A 16,115-nucleotide genomic window follows, 5' to 3' on the forward strand; every position below is an offset into this window, starting at 1 on the left:
TTAGCAGTCCATGGTGCTTCCCAAGGGCCTCATAGGCACGGGAAAACCGGACAGGAAAGGGAGTCCGGAGAATTCCTTTGACATACGCTATTGACAAAGAACATTGAAAGTGCCATGGACGACCAGAAGAATGAGCAAATCCCTCTGGGAAGAAGTACAGCCAGGATTAAGTGTCTGGGAAAGGTCGTCCGACTCCGTAGAGGCTCAGCCCCCCAAAAAAAACAAAAGGAAGAGGACGACTCAATAAATTGACACAGCGTGGCTGCCACAATGAGCTCAAACAAAACCACAATTGTGAGGAGGTCACAGGAAAAAGGGGCGGGAGGGGTGGTGCTGGTGCTGGTGCTGGTGGCGGAGGTGTGTGTGTATAGGTTTGATCTGAGCAAGAGGTCGTGCGCAACGTGTGCGCGTGCGTGCGTGCGCGCGTGCGCGCGTGTGCGATCTGGGCACCAGGTCCCGCCCCGCGTGAGCCCCGGATGAGGAAGCGGCGCGGTCACCGAGACGAAGCGGAGGCCTAGCCAGAGAGGCTCGTGGTGGGTGGGAGGGAAGGGGGCCGGGCCTCGGGGCGGAGCCTCCGGAGCGGCGCGGTTCTCAGGTGAGCCTTCAGTGGCCGGGGCCGGCTGGCCAGCGCTTTGGGCAGCGGGACAGAGCCACGCGGGACTTGGGGGTGTGGGCCGGGCGCCCCGAGGAGGCGCCCGGGACCCGGCGACTGTCTGGCTCGCGAGGACCTGGAACTGCGGGTGAGTGGAGCTGCCCACTCGGGGAGTGTCTCCCGGGCCGGGCGGGAGGGGCCGAGGCCGGGGTTTGAGCCAGTCCCTCTCTGCGCCTCGGCGACCTCGGCTCTGAAATCGGGGTGGGGGGAGGGCGGGGGAGGGTCCGCGTCGAGAGCGGACAAATGGAGGTTTGGAGAACGCAGCCCTGCCTACCTCCTGGTCCAGGACGGTGCCGGCCAAACGTGGACAGTGGACGTGCCTCCTAGTCTCTGCGTGACCTTGGGCAAGTCCCTGGCCCTTGTGGCTCACACTTGCCCCATCCACAGAATGCGTGGAATAGCCTCTTTTACATTCGTAATTACGGTTCCCTATCGTAGGTTTACGTGGCCCCCCCTTACTGCAGGTCTTCCCTGGGGGGTGGGGGGGTGTTAAGGAATGGAGGTGGGACTACACACTGGCACGAATCAATCGCCTTTACTCCCCAGACCCAGGCTGCCGTTTGTTCTCCGCCCCTCCTCCTAAATGAAGGTGTGCTTTTTATCCAAGGGTTGGTACCCGCCCCCCCCACCCCCCCCGCCGTGATCAGGGCCTCAAATCAGAGCAGTTGCAAGGAAGTCTGAATTCCAGCCTTTTGGGTTTGTGTATCCATGCTAGGGAGGGAAGATGACTTCTGTCTCCCTGGATTGGAAGAGCTGAAGACCAGGACGCTCCAGAATGAGAACAGCAAAGGTCTACAAACTCGTCATCCACAAGAAGGGCTTTGGGGGCAGTGGTCAGTATCCAGTCATCTTTGAAGGTTGTGTAAACTGGCTGGGGTTCGGGTGTTCTCAGTGTCTTGAAAACTACTCGCTGTCCCCACCCCTGTGAGTGACAATGGAGGCAGCCCTTTTACTGAGGGAAACAGCCAACCTGCTATATTGGGAGAATAGTCGGACTAGAGAATACAGGCCCTTCTAAAAACATTCACATTTCCGTCTTTGTTGGAGCGCTCCATGTTTCCAGGTTACCACCATTCACTTTTTAAATTCTTTGTTACTATATACTCACTGCACATGTTATGTGAATGTTCAGCCCACCCACGGTTTGGAAGGTAAGAGAAAGTAAAATGGCATTTACATTTTCACACTTAGAGAGAATTGGTGTAGGGGCACATAAGATGGGCCAGATTACAGTATGGGTCTCTTCTTGGCCCCCAGGCAGGATAGGAAGGGGCAGATGCAACACGTTGTCTTGCACGAATCTTTGAGTTGGGAAACCAGGACTCAAGCACCAGTTCTACTTCTACCTTCCCTGACATTTATTGACCTTAGTTGTAGATTTATAGCTGAAAATTCAGTTCTTTGTTACTCTTAGCAGTGGGAAAGGGGCTTTGTACAAAACCCAAACCAAATCCATTACCACCAAATCATTTGGGCTGGCATCTGCATTGTTGGCCGATCAAAGTCACCACCATTAGCTCTGAGGGAGAAAGACGGGGTTTCTATTTCTGTAAATAGTTACAGTCTTGGAAACCTACAGGAGGCCACCCCGAGTCAGCATTGACTCCATGGCATTGAGTTTGTTTGTTTGTTTTTTAATCTTCATGGAAGCAGACTGGTACACATCTTTCTTCTGTGGAGCAGCTAGTGGGTTTGAACTGCTGACTTAGTGGTTACCAGCCAAATGCTTCACTACCATATCAGTGGAGTGCCTTTGTTGCCAGTGTTAAGTGTCATCAAGTTGGTTTCAACGTATAGCACCCTGTGTCCAACAGAACGAAACGCTGCCTGGTCCTGTGCCATCCTCATGATATAGGGACTTAGTAAGACGATGTAACTTTCCCTTCTCTCTCAACAACCTTCTTTGCTTCAGAAGTCAACTCTCAACATGCTATAGTAGTTTCTAGATCATAAGTATTGTGAGGATTAAGTAAGGTGATGTATATTAAAGCATTTAGGAGAGTGCCGGACTAGCTTATTAAAAATATAGCTATCATAATTACTGGGATAAAGATAAATCAGTAGTATTGTATTTAAAACCTAATTCTGGATAAAACTAGTCTGTTGTTAACACTATAGTTTATATGCTGCTGATGTTGCTGAGGATCTGGGACTTAGAATTGAAAAGGCAGAAATAATTTCTAGCAGAGTGAGGGAGAAAAAAGAAACAGTGTCTGTTTCAATGCGCACAATTGAACAGTGTCTGTTTCATCCAGCACATAGCTGGATACTGTGCCTTCTGTGGGAATATGTATAACAGCCAATACGTATATATTAGGCTCATATCTGTGCCCCAAATAAAGATGATTATAAGGTTCCTTATCCTTCAAGGAGTTCTTAAATTGATGAAAGAGACAGGCCTGCAACAAGGAAATGATATAATGGAGCAGATTAAAATCGTTCCTCATGGAGTTTAACTCAGACTCTAGGGGTTAAAGGAAGACTGTACAGAAGGTGTGAGATAAACTGTCCATGGAAACAATATGTGAAATCAAATTTGGAGCTAACACATGCTTGGCTTTTACGAAGCTGAATTTTTGATGGGTATCGATTGATAAGATGGACTGACTCCGTGGCTACAGCAATGGTCTCCAACAGCATTTGTGAAGATGATGGCACAGGACTGGGCAGTTGTGGCAAACTAACAAATGCCATTCCCTCAGATTCTCCCCAAACAGCTTTGGTGCCTTAAAGTGAGCACATGGTTGATTTTATCTCCCTGTAGAGGCAGATATTCACTGATTATCTCTTCCCACCGCAGCACCCATCCCCCCTCATGTCTTCCCCCAGTGCAGGTATTAGGTTTCCTCACCTGTGAGCTTAGGGACTTTACTGTGATTACCACCCACCTTGTGATGTAGGTAACTACTGAATATGTATGTCTTATGGCTACCTACAAATAGCCCCAAAACAATAGACACTCTCCTCTGGTCCTCTCTCCTCCAGTTGCTCTCCCTGCTCCTCTGGTCCCCTCTCCTCCCGTCCTCCCCTACTCCCTCTCCCTCATTCTCCTCCTTCAGCACCTCCAGGTGGACCATCAAGAGAGGCTGAGGTTAGCATGCTACCATGAAACGTGTCTGACTTTTTTTACTGTCCTATCTCTCTTATTCTCTATGACTTTACTGTAATTTTTAGATATTATAGTTGTACAATTGCACTTGCTGGACCCCTGATTATTTGTTAGGGGCTGGTTCCCCTCACAGGCAGTGTTTCATTCTGTTGTAATTTGGGTCCAGTTCGTAGTACGTAGCAATGACAACCACATTGTAGGAGCCATAGTGGTTAAGTGCTTAGCTACTAACAAAAAGGTCAGTGCTTTGAACCCACCAGCCATGCTTTGGGAGAACGATGAGGCTGTCTCTAAAGATTTACAACCTTGGGAACCCTGTGGATCAGTTCTAATCCGTCTTGTGGGATCACTATGGGTTGGAATTGACTTGACAGCAACTTACTTTTTAAAACTTGATTGTATTAAACATTAAACCATGTCTTCTGTATATTTGGTTAAGAGTCTCATTGAACTCTGACATAAACTGATAGCTTAAGATTTCCCTTGAGTTGGTGCTGCCTTACAAAGAGCTAATGTAATGTTATTTGGCTTGATTTTTACGACAAGAGAGAGGTAGTGGGTTTCAGGTGAATAAGCCTGACTGAACTAGTTCTTTGATCCATTTCTGCTTGTGTTTTCACTAGCTGTCTATCCACGGGCAACAAGTCACTTTATCTCCTATGAAATCTAAAGGTTTATTATGAGAGCCATCTGAAAACAGTATTTTGGGAAGTTCTTAGAACACTGTACTTATGCAAGGGCTTGTTCTCTGATATGATTGTGGGTCTCAGACCACGTTGTTGGTATTTGTCAGGAGCACAGGATTTGAGGAAGTAAAAGGCTCTAGACCCAGGCCTGCTTTTTCACTGGAAAGCAGTGGGGAAATGGAAGACCACAGGCTCTGGAGATCAGATATCTGAGTGGCACCCCCCCTTAGCTTCTCATTAGCTTTGCAGTCCTCGTCTTGTAGTCCTTCCCTTTAATTGCTCGGTAGAAAATGGATGCTCATAAAGTCAGTAATTCCAACCCAGCAGGATTGTGGGGAGCTGATGTGAGAATGTATCCAGCTTCCCTGCCACCCATGTAACCGTGTTTCCTGTTTGAGATCTCTGACTTACCTTTTAGATGATGAGCTGGTTGTAAACCCCAAAGTGTTTCCTCACATCAAGCTGGGAGACATCGTGGAGATTGCTCACCCCAACGATGAGTACAGGTGAGTGCCTTACTAGGAGCAAGGGAAGTATGTAGCACACTGCTTCCAATGTATTTACCTAGGGGGCTTGAAGGGCAGGATAATTTCTTGCCTTTGGAAAAGCACGCCTATAGATGCTTTCCAATAGTCCCCATCTCATGCTTGAACCCATGATAGGTTGCAGTTTAGACTTTGTGATACAAGTTTTATTGACATATAATTCACCATAGGGTTTATATTAAGAGCTGGAAGTAGATTTTAAAGCCTTCTTACTAATCTGAGTCAGGAAACTGCTGAAATGTATCCAGTGTCATAGAACCTGGAAGCCTCCACTGACTGACAAGTGGTAACGGGGCAAGAGGTGCATTGGGTAGGAGCTGAGTCTGGGTTTCCCACTTGGAAAACAAAAATTCTATTCTGGACTCACCATTGCCCCATTCATGCCTTCAAGGATTTGGTAAAGCGATACATTTAAAATGGGCAAGTCTTTCTATTTTTAAAACATGACTCTGAAACTGTTCCGCAGCATCTCTCCCTTTCCTTCAGTGCCAGCATAGGGTTCATCTCCGAGGCATTGTTCTTGTGTGGTTGCAAGTTGCAACCTGTCAGGAAGGAGCTGTTGGTTGGTCTGCTCCTGACAACATGCCCTTCTTTGTTGCTTTCTTTTCCAGCCCTCTGCTACTGCAGGTCAAGTCACTTAAGGAAGATTTACAAAAAGGTAAGGTTCTCGTCTTTTTTTTTTTTTTTATCACTTTATTGGGGCTCATACAAGTCATCACAATACATAGATCAATTGTGTAAAGCACACTTATACACTGTTGCCCTCATCATTCTCAAAATTCACTTTCCTCTTGGGTTCCTGGAATTAGCTCATTTTCCTTTTCCCCCCCCCCCCCCCATGAACCCTTAATAATTTATAAGTTATGATTATATCTTATCTTACACTGCCCGGTGTCTCCCTTCACCCACCCTTCTGTTGCCCATCTCCCAGAGGGGTCTCGTCTTTCCTTGGAGATTTTTATTCTTCATTTCCCCAGACATTGCAAGAAACCTGTCTGTAGTCTCGGCATTCCTCTGTTCAGTCTTTTCCCTCTTTAAAAAGTGCCACGTGTCTGTCAGCCTCTTGAGGACTCTGAAGAAAGAATCTCTACTTAGAGTGCTTAGAAAATTATTTGAATATAGGAAGCCTCATGACCAAGTGCAGCAAATCAACAAACAAACAAACAGAAAAACTATCGACAAAGCAGGCTTTCCAAAATATTATCATTTTCATGAAATATTTATTGTCTAATTTGGGTGGGATGGGTGCAGTGGAGGGGGGCTAGGGGAAGAAGATTCAGACAGAAACATATGAGAGTAAGTAAAGAAGTATTGCTACTGGGGTCCCAACTAACCCATGCACTAGTTTATTTTTAAAAAAATGTCTTTAAACATGTAGGTGGCTACAAAACTTTTTATAATGGCTAAGAAGACCTTAAAGATGAATCAAGAGATAATTGTCAGCCTCAGTGAATGAAGACATTGGGGCTGAAGTCCAAAAACCAGTTGAGGAAGACCATAGACTTATTTTGATGCAGTAGCTACTGAATTTGGGAATTCACGTGGTTTAGCATGTTCAATTTTAAGTGAATATCTTGATCTGAGCAAATTTTCGGCTTAATGACTGTCATAAGTGTTGCTCAGAGATCAGCTAACCTAATAAACTTATCTTTCCATCAGTATTTGAAGCACGATCAAAACTAAGGAAGATTTGTGGGGCAAATTGTCAGGGTGAATCTTGGATTTATCATTGTGCCCCAGAGAGCAAGACCCAATCATGTCAGTGACTTCTGAGGGACCTGCTGGGCCAGTTGGGTTAAAGGCAGAGAGGTCAGCCCAGAAAGTTGTGCCGCCTGTCTTTTGGCAGGACAAAGATGCAATCTTGATAGCTTTTTTGTTTTGAAGGACCCAGGAGGATCACGGGGATTCATTCCCAGGAAGTGTTAAGGAAATTGAAAACTGCATTGGTGAGAGAGAAAAGTGGTACTGGGGAATTTTCCCCACCATCACAGCCATGTAACTTCTCATCTCTGAAGGTAGCAAGAGCTGCCCTATGAGAAGTTTGTTGAGAAACCTGACTCCATCCACCGTGCAGCACTGAATCAGCCCTGTCAGACTTCTTGTTGTTCCTCAAGCTCAAAGAACATTTCACAGGTGCAGGCTACAGTCCCTGAAGATGTCGACATGGCTGTTTTGATCGGGTACAAAAGGAAGAGGCCGGTTCTGGACTGCCTGCTTTCAAGAAGTGAACAGATCTAGTTGGAGGATGTCTTAGGGAACGATCGCCTCAGCTTTTGATATGTTTGTTTAATCAAAGTTTGTCTGATTTTGCTGCATTCCCTTTGGGCTCACGTTCACATCCTGATGATTACCTACCCAGTGGGTGAGGCCCTTTCTGTCTCCAATAACTGTTAAACAAGGAAACTGTCTGTTTGCCCTAAGTCAGTGGAGGAGCCAGGGTGGCAAGTCTGCTTGAACATTCGGGAACCAGATTATTTTTCCCTCTGATGACTATAGCATGCTGATAAGGAACTAAAAATTTAGTTGATAATAAGTAAATCCTCAAATAGTAATGAAGAGGGGGGAAGCCCCTAAAATTTTGACTTAAATTGTGGGCCCTTGATGTCTACTTTGATCTTACATTTTGATGAGAAAACATTCTAGAAACCCAAATCCTAACAGTTAAGATTGCTGTAATGCAGCGGTTTTCAACCTGTGGGTTGCGATCCCTTTGGGGGTCAAATGACCCTTTCACAGGGGTTGCCTAAGACCATTGGAAAATGTATTTTCAATGGTCTTAGGAACTGAGACACGGCTCCTCTATCGGTCTCCTGACGGGTCCGCCCACATGCAGATACGCCCAGATATGAGTACCTGGCGTGAAGACTGTTATCCATGCTACACGACAAAATTTCATGTATTTGTCATTAGAAATAAATATTTCTCAATATATAATTACATGTTGTTTTTGTGATTAGTTACTATGCTTTAATTATGTTCAATTTGTAACAATGAAAATACATCCTGCATATCACATATGTACATGACCATTCATAACAGTACCAAAATTATAGTTATGAAGTAGCAAAGAAAATAATTTTATGGTTGGGAGTCATCACAGCATGAGGAACTGTATTAAAGGGTCGAGGCATTAAGAAGGTTGAGAACCACTGCTATAATGCAAATCTTTTACGTTTCCGTTTTATCTTCACCTCATCTCCTGTTTTGTATTTTTTTACTTTGACTCCAAAATTATTATAACTCAGTTCCGGAGCAGGCCAGTGTCCAAGCCCAAGCTCCTGACCTCCCTGCTTAGGAGCTCTTCTTCTTCCTCTGGGCCCCGCAGACTTCCTTGGTCAGGTCTTTCAGATACTGGATCTCCTTAGCCAGGCTATTGCCCCTCTCCTTCAGAGCCTCGTTCTTTTCTCCAGTTCCCTGCACGCACCGACTATGGCTTCCTGTTCTACCCGCTTCTCCCGGTGGTACTTGGCGGGTGCAGTCTTGTGCTGCTCCATCTTTTTCAGCTTCTTTTTTTTTTTTTTTCCTTTTTCAGCTTCTTACCCGGTTTCTCTCCTTTAACCTTTGCTGCTGCTACCTTCTCTCCAGAGGGGAATTCCAAGGCTTGGGACTAGCAGAGCCACCGAGGGCGGGTGGAGGCAGCAGGCTGCTACGTAGGAAATCCCCAGAGTTGCTGGGGCTGTACTGAGGAGACCCCAGGTAGGGCTCCGGGCTCATGCAGATGTCACTGTCATTACTGAGGGGGCATCCTCCTCCTTGACCACTGTGCTGTAAGGCCTTTCTGTGCCCCTCGGAGATGTCCACTTCACTGCCGAGCTCTAGACTAAACAGTGGCCTGGACTGGAAGCCCGGGCCCCTGGGGACTCGGGAAGAGACCAGAGGAGGATGTGGGGCAACGTGGGGCAAACTTTCTTGGAGGTGGCCAACTGGGTTCGCTGCTTGGGGGGCTCTTCATCATTAGTCTCCTGGGCTAATGGGGGTCAAGGAGATCACAGGCATCGTCCAGCGTGGTCAGAAGTTCATCCGGCATGGCTTCCAGGTCACCCCGATTCAACAGGGCATCGAAGTCAAACTCTTTCAGGTCCATCTTCTCCACCCTTCATTCTGTCTCGGAGAAGGCACCTTCTGTGAGGAGACAAGAGATTGGCTGCTGAGTTCCCCGGAAATGCCACCAGGAGGGAGCCCAGACCACTGAGCAGGTGAAGGATGGCTACTCACCCTGGCCGAAGTCTGAGGCATCCACCCAGCCATCTACTGGCAGCCATTCGGAGGAGCCTGCCTTAGCTTTTGTCCCTGGTGACACGCCCATGTGGGCTGAAGTGCTGGGCCACCTCGAGGTCGTCATCCAGGAGGACCTAGGTTTTCTTCAGCTCTCAGACCCGACTGGTTGAAGGGGGACATCAAGTCCCTCTGCCAGCACCTCGCTGGGAAGGAGGCTCATCTGAGCCGTGTCATGGGGCTAGGCTGGAATCTATGATTGTGTGAGATTCAAAGGTATCTTTTCCTGTTACAGTGATGCTACTACTGCTGGTGCCTTAAGAAGCACCATGACTTAAGCTGCTATGGGTTGCCGCTGTAGAGCCTGGTGCTGCTGCCGCCACCGCCACTGCCAGGGCCTACGCTGCACTCCCTCACCCTGTGGGAGGGAGCAGGAGAGCTGAGAGTTCGTTCTGCATCAAAGAGCCGGCCTCCTGCCCTGTTTTATGTTGTTTGCTGCTTAACAGACTTAAGGACTTATTAAAAACGTTGTTTCTTCCCTGACTACCCATGCTCCCATCATTCCAAACAAGGACTCTCTTTCCTCTTTCAAATGTTCACAGCTCTTTGAGCACTCTAATGTTGCTTTAAACCTTTTTTTCCCTTTTCTCTTCTGTAATTGATTAGGCTCAGGTGTCTCTTTATTTGCTTCTTTCACCTGAAAAGTACTGAACTAGCTGAACTGTACGATCGGTTTGCAAAGTGTGTCTTGCCTGTGGCATATGTCAAACCGTGTTGCCTGTGGAATGCTCTGAGTATTTAGATTAGAATGCACGTACTTGCTTTCTCAGAATGTGCTGCCTGATCAGAATGTCTTCTCTTTCAGAAACTGTCAGTGTGGACCAGACAGTGACTCAAGTGTTCCGGTTAAGACCTTACCAAGATGTCTATGTGAATGTTCTAGACCCGAAGGTGTGCCTTTGTCCTAGACTTGTTTATTTTGGGGTACCTGATTTATATTTGATCAGGACCTTTCTTAAGATTAGATCAGTAAGGAAATAATGAATTGCTACTTAAGTATATAGTGTTAGTACCTTTTGCCATTCTGTTGATGGCAAATCATGGTGACCCCATTTATGACAGTGTAATGGTACTATGGGGGTTTCTTGACTAATTTTCATGCCTGTAGATTGCCAGGCCTCTCTTTCATAGAATCACTGCATGGGTTGAAGCAGCTGGCCTTTAGGTTAGTAGCACAAACTATTGCTCTCCAGGAGTCTTAAGTATCGTGTTAAGATGATAGACATAAAGATGCTTCCAAGGTCATTGCAGAAGAGAGATGAGGCTTTCTGGTCCTGCAAAGATCCACAGTTTTGCAAACCCTAGTTGGCAGTTTCCACTCTAATTTATCCTGTAATTGTAGCTATGTGTCAGAATTGACTAGATGACTCAAACCCAAATCAGATTCACTGCCATGAAGTCAATGGTTACTCGTAGAGACTGTTTCTGAGACTGTAAATCTTCACTGACGGTGAAAGCCTTGTCTTTCTCCTGCAGAGTAGCTTCTTGTTTTGAACTGTTAGCCTCACAGTTCGCAGCCCAAAGCGTAACCTACAGGCACCGCTGCTCCGTGACTAGATGACAGTGAGGGTTATTTTGTTTATAGGTAGTACGTACGCTGCATTGGAATCTCCTTCTTTGTTTTAGAGTTCATCCTAATACATGTTTATGAAACTGTCAACATTTCTGTTAAAACCTAGACACCAAACCTGTCGCTGTAGAGTTGCTTCCAACTCCTAGTGACCTTGCAGGACAGAGTAGAACTGCCCTAATAGGGTTTTCAAGGTTGTTTTCTTTGTAAAAGCAGGCTGCTGCATTCCTGGGTTCAAACAACTGACCTTTTATTGGCTGCCAAGTGCTGAATTGTGGTGCCATCAGGGCTTCTTAAATTTTCCATTGGGATCCTAGTCATTAAAAAAGACATTTTCATTGATCTTCTAGAAACAATGCTGTAATCGCTAAAATCATACCCAGAGGGAATTATCGAGGTGATACCACAAATCTCAGTGTTGTTTTTCTTTGTCATATTCAAGTCTGTAATAGAGGATTAGTACTAATACTTTTTGTTTGTTTTTTTAAGTTCTATAATACTCTTGGCTCCAAACTGTGGTCGTAGTACTGTAGCAGCTGTCATAAGTCATAGATTTACTCATCTCTGCTAGATTGTCCCCGGTGGACGCAGTTCCACTCACAGTTACAAGTTGCGCTGCAGTCTGCAAGGTTGGCAGTCGGAGACCACCTGCAGCTCCTTGGGAGAAAGACTGGGCTTTCAACTCCTGTAAACAGTTATAGTTTTGGAAACCCACAGGGGCGTAGCTACGAGTCACCATTGACTCGAAGGCAAAATAATGGAGAGTGTGTTTGATGATCTCTTTCAGGATGTGACCCTTGACCTAGTGGAATTGACCTTTAAGGATCAGTATATAGGCCGTGGGGATATGTGGCGCCTAAAGAAAAGTTTGGTAAGATGATTCTTCAAACATCTACTTTTTCCCCGGTGTGCTTACTGTAAAGATTGACAAGGCCTAGTAGGAAGCGTATACATCAAGCATCTACAGGTAATTATTGTAAATGGTTTTGTTATGTGCATTTTTTTCCATTCTCATTTACTTTTGTGGTTTTTTTGAACTTTGTTATAGAGCTTTAGTTTGGGGTTGGAGAGGATAATCCTTTCCATTTGAACGGCACTTTATTGTTTCCATAGATACAGACCTCATTTACTCCTCCTACCCCCTTTTTGTGGACAGGTAATATTAAGTCAAATTCACAGATGCCCAAACTGAGATTGAGGAAGTTAAATGACTGCCGGAGGCTGCCCAGCTGGCAAGCAGCTGGCCCTGGGCTGTGAACGCAGCGCGCTGTGTGCCTGGCTCTGAGGTTGCACTGCCTCTCACTGTAGCCTTCTGCCCGTTTCCTTATATTCACACAAGATCATCTGGTCATCATTCAGCCACTGCTAAGAATTCTTCTTATTTACAGTATTGTGAAGCAATAACACCTTATAAGTAGAATCTCCATGCAGTGTATGTTTGTTTTAATTGGTGGGAAGGGTTCACTATTCTAAAATGAGAAAGAAAATGTACTATATGCAAATGATTGTAGATAATATATTTGTGATGCTGCCCACATATCATCCTCCTGGTAGTCAGTGTTGTTTATACTTGCCAAACCTGAAGACCTTATTATTACCACCTGCCCCAACAAGTTTTCCATTGAGGTCAATCTGTTACTCCAGTGTTAATTGAGCTCTCTGGGTTGTTAAAGGAGACCAGAAAGCACGGAGATCTTGTGTGTGACTTTTCATGGCTTTGATGTGTGGGGAATCTCAGTCTCTTTCTTCCCTTAGGTCAGCACATGCGCTTATATCACCCAGAAGGTGGAATTTGCTGGTATCAGGTAGGTATTACATTACTCCTATCAGAAGGAGCCCTTGTGGTCTAGTTGGTTACCAGTTGGGCTACTGACACAAGGTTAGCAGTTCAAATCCACCAGCTACTTCACAGAAGAAAGATGAGGCCTTCTATTCCCATAAGGAGGTACAGTCTCAGACACCAAGTGTCGTGATTCTACTCTGTCATTGTGAGTTGGGATCCATTTGGTGGCTGCAAGTTTGGTTTGGTTGACTTAGTGCTAGTAAACAAGCCTAGAATTTAGTGCTGTAACTGGGCTACTCTCATATTTCAAGAGGTAACACATAAAAATGATCATGTAATAAAATATTAGCTTAAAAAGTTAGATTATTGTAGCTAAAGCTAACCAAATTTGAGTTATTTTTAAGATTTATGGAAGAGGTTGCTGAAGCCACTTGGTATTCTGTAACAAAGAAGGTGGTGTAAAGCCATAGACAGGAAAATGTAAATGAAGATATTTAATTAAACCTTATTGGATTTCAGATTAGGTGAAAGATTTGGAGACATAAAATTACTAGAACAGTATGTAATTTGCTGCTTTGAAACTGTTGCAAGTTGATGGTCTGAAATATAACTCACTCCCAATCTAATTCACAATAAATTCATTAAATTAAAATAAAAACTTGTGTAGATTTCAGTTTGTGAAGAAAAGTGAAAAGGGGACTTTTGGAAAGCCCTTTTAACTAAAAAGGTATATAGTGAAGCATTCAAACAGTATAAAATGGTAAACAATGAAATATAAATTCCTTTCTTCAGAAGCAGCTTTTTCTGAAATTGCCTATATATGTACAAACACATTTATGTCTACCTGACTCACAGTGATGCTGAGATTGATTAGTGGAATTGGGTACCTTTCACTTAATTGTTTCAACTATTGATGATTGCTGCAAGATGGTGATTGTCTAGTTGAACCATCCCTTCTACATCTTTGATCTTAGTACATTCTAGGAAAGAAGAACATTTCATCAAGAATAATTATTTGATTAATTTAAAATGATGATCCAAAAAGAAAGCACTGGTGAAGCATACAACTTTCCTCCAGTTCTTTAATGCTCCCCCCCCCCCACTATCATGACCCCAATTCTACCTTACAAATCTGGCTAGAGCAGAGCATGTACACTGGTACAGATAGGAACTGGAAACACAGGGAATGCAGGACAGATAAATCCCTCAGGACCAATTATGAGAGTAACCATACCAGTAGGGCAAGGAGAAGGTGCCGGGAGAAAGGGGGAACTGATCACAATGATTGACATATAACCTCCTCCCAGGGGGACGGACAACAGTAAAGTGGGTGAAGGGAGACAGCGGTTGGTGTAAGACATGGAAAAAAATGATAAATTATCACCAGGGTTCATGAGGGAGGGAGGGGGGAAATGAGCTGATACCAAGGGCTCAAGTAGAAAAAAATGTTTTGCGATTGATGATGGCAACAAATGTACAAATGTGCTTGACACAATGGATGGATGTATGGATTGTGATAAGAGCTGTATGAACCGCCAATAAAATAAAATTAAAAAAAGGATTAATTCTATCTAAAAATTAATGTTTTCTGAACTATTAATCCAACCAAACTCACTGTTAACAAGTTGATGTCGACTCACGGCAAGCCTACTGGACAGGGTGAAACTCTCCCCTGTGGGTTTCCAAGACTATAATTTTCCAAACATAGTCCGTGCAGTGAGAAAGCTTTGTTAGAATAAGAAATGCACCTAGGTTTATGATGTCCAATACCAAACTTGTGTCCCTGTTTGGGAAGTGAGCCCGGAGGCAGGAACCCTGTATTCCAGTTTGGTGGTGTGTGTGATTAGCCAGGTTTTTGAGTCCTTTTGTCCTCGTGCAAAATGCAGTGGTCGGTTTAGAATCTCTCTCTGGATATTCTACATTGTGGTCCACAAAGACCTTTCATGAATATTCTTGTTGCTTTTTTTTCCTTTTCTTTTTCTTCTGTGAAAGCCATCTTTAGCTGTTTGCAGTACAAAACCAGAAAGTGGGCTGGATTTAGCCTGTGTACTGTAGTTTTTGAGAAACCCTCTCAGTTCCCGTTCAATCTTAAATTCTGATTCTCTAATAATAGTTCACGCTTATGTATGTAAATGTCATTAGACACATCATACTGGATGCACAAATGCATTTAGTTTTAGTTTTAGAACCTTATTTCAAACGTCAATTTTAAAGATAGCGTTTAATATTTGCTCATTTGTAGGTAAATGTATATCTTCTACCTTTTTCCCAGAAGACTTGGGTCAAAGGTCACTTTCTTTTGCTAACTGAAGACATGCAAATGAAAAAGAAAAAAAAAGATAATCTGCCTCATACTAGGAAATGAAAGTATAATTATTTATGTGAATAGTTACACATACCCATTGCCATTGAGACAAACTTGCATCATAGTGCTCCTATACGACAGAGCAGAACATTTATGGTGGCCTAGCTTCAAATACCAGCATGGTTATGGCTTTAGCAGGGCTTCAAAATAAGGACTAGCTAAGGACTAATTAAGAGAGACGACTACCATGAAGGACTTCTAAAAATAATTGGTCAGTGAAAACCTTTTGAATAGTGCAAACATTGTCTGATCTAGTGTCAGGAGATAAGCCCCTCATGTTAGAAGGCACTCAAAATACCACTGGGGGAAGAGCTGCCTCCTCAAAGGACAGTTAACTTCAATGACATGGCGAGAGGAAAACGTTGGGAACCTTCGTGTACTGTTGGGGCATGACTCAAAATGTGAAGAAACAGTTGCAAACGTCAGTTAATGATTTAAACATAGAGTGTATGATGTATGACTCTTGAAAATTTGGAAGTCGTGAAAAATGAAATGGGACACTTGAAGATCATTAGCTCCTTTATCTGTCTCTAGGCGAGTCTGCCCAAGTGAAGATATGCCCACACACAGGGTCACCACAACATGAGGAACTGTATTGAAGGATAGCGGCATTAGGAAGGTTGAGAGCCACTGCTTCAAACAAATCGATGCAAATGCTGGGGGTTGGAGTGGAGACCCAAAGCCCATCTGCAGATAATAGGACATTCATAAGGAAAGGTCATAGGAAAGAATGAGACAGACAGGGTGCAGCACGGCACTGATGGAACACACAACGTTCCTCTAGTTCTTTTTTTTATTTTAAATAACCGTTTTATTGGTTTTGTCAGGTATTTAATATTTTTTCATTAATATCTTGAAACCCATAGCATAATCTAGTTTGTGTACCCCCTTTATTGTTCTTATTTAAGTATTAACTGTATGAAATAATGTAAAACCTTTCAGTATATCTTTTTTCCCCTTTTTTTTAATCGTTTTATTAGGCGCTCATACAACTTTTATCACAATCCATACACACATCAATTGTGTAAAGCACATTTGTACATTCATTGCCTTCCTCATTCTCAAAACATCGCTCTCCACTCAAGCCTCTGGCATCTGCTCCTCATTTTTCCCCTCCGTTCCTGCTCCCT

General features: G+C 44.2%; 1 protein-coding gene across 1 annotated transcript in view; it reads left to right on the forward strand.

The window, feature by feature from the left end:
- Window positions 1–671: 671 nt before the first annotated feature.
- Window positions 672–16,115, forward strand: part of DEPDC5 (DEP domain containing 5, GATOR1 subcomplex subunit) — a 148,722-nt gene continuing 133,278 nt past the window's right edge. Inside the window, exons 1-7 of the mRNA XM_004716736.4 lie at window positions 672–740; window positions 1,368–1,485; window positions 4,866–4,953; window positions 5,604–5,650; window positions 10,073–10,158; window positions 11,625–11,708; window positions 12,593–12,642. Of these exons, the coding sequence (XP_004716793.1) occupies window positions 1,428–1,485; window positions 4,866–4,953; window positions 5,604–5,650; window positions 10,073–10,158; window positions 11,625–11,708; window positions 12,593–12,642 (413 nt within the window). The 5' untranslated portion in view covers window positions 672–740; window positions 1,368–1,427. The remainder of the gene's footprint in view (window positions 741–1,367; window positions 1,486–4,865; window positions 4,954–5,603; window positions 5,651–10,072; window positions 10,159–11,624; window positions 11,709–12,592; window positions 12,643–16,115) is intronic.

This window comes from Echinops telfairi, unplaced genomic scaffold, assembly GCF_000313985.2.
Source record: "Echinops telfairi isolate 266 unplaced genomic scaffold, ASM31398v2 ScPeMD7_29;HRSCAF=101, whole genome shotgun sequence".
In the NCBI taxonomy this organism is placed as follows: domain Eukaryota; kingdom Metazoa; phylum Chordata; class Mammalia; order Afrosoricida; family Tenrecidae; genus Echinops; species Echinops telfairi.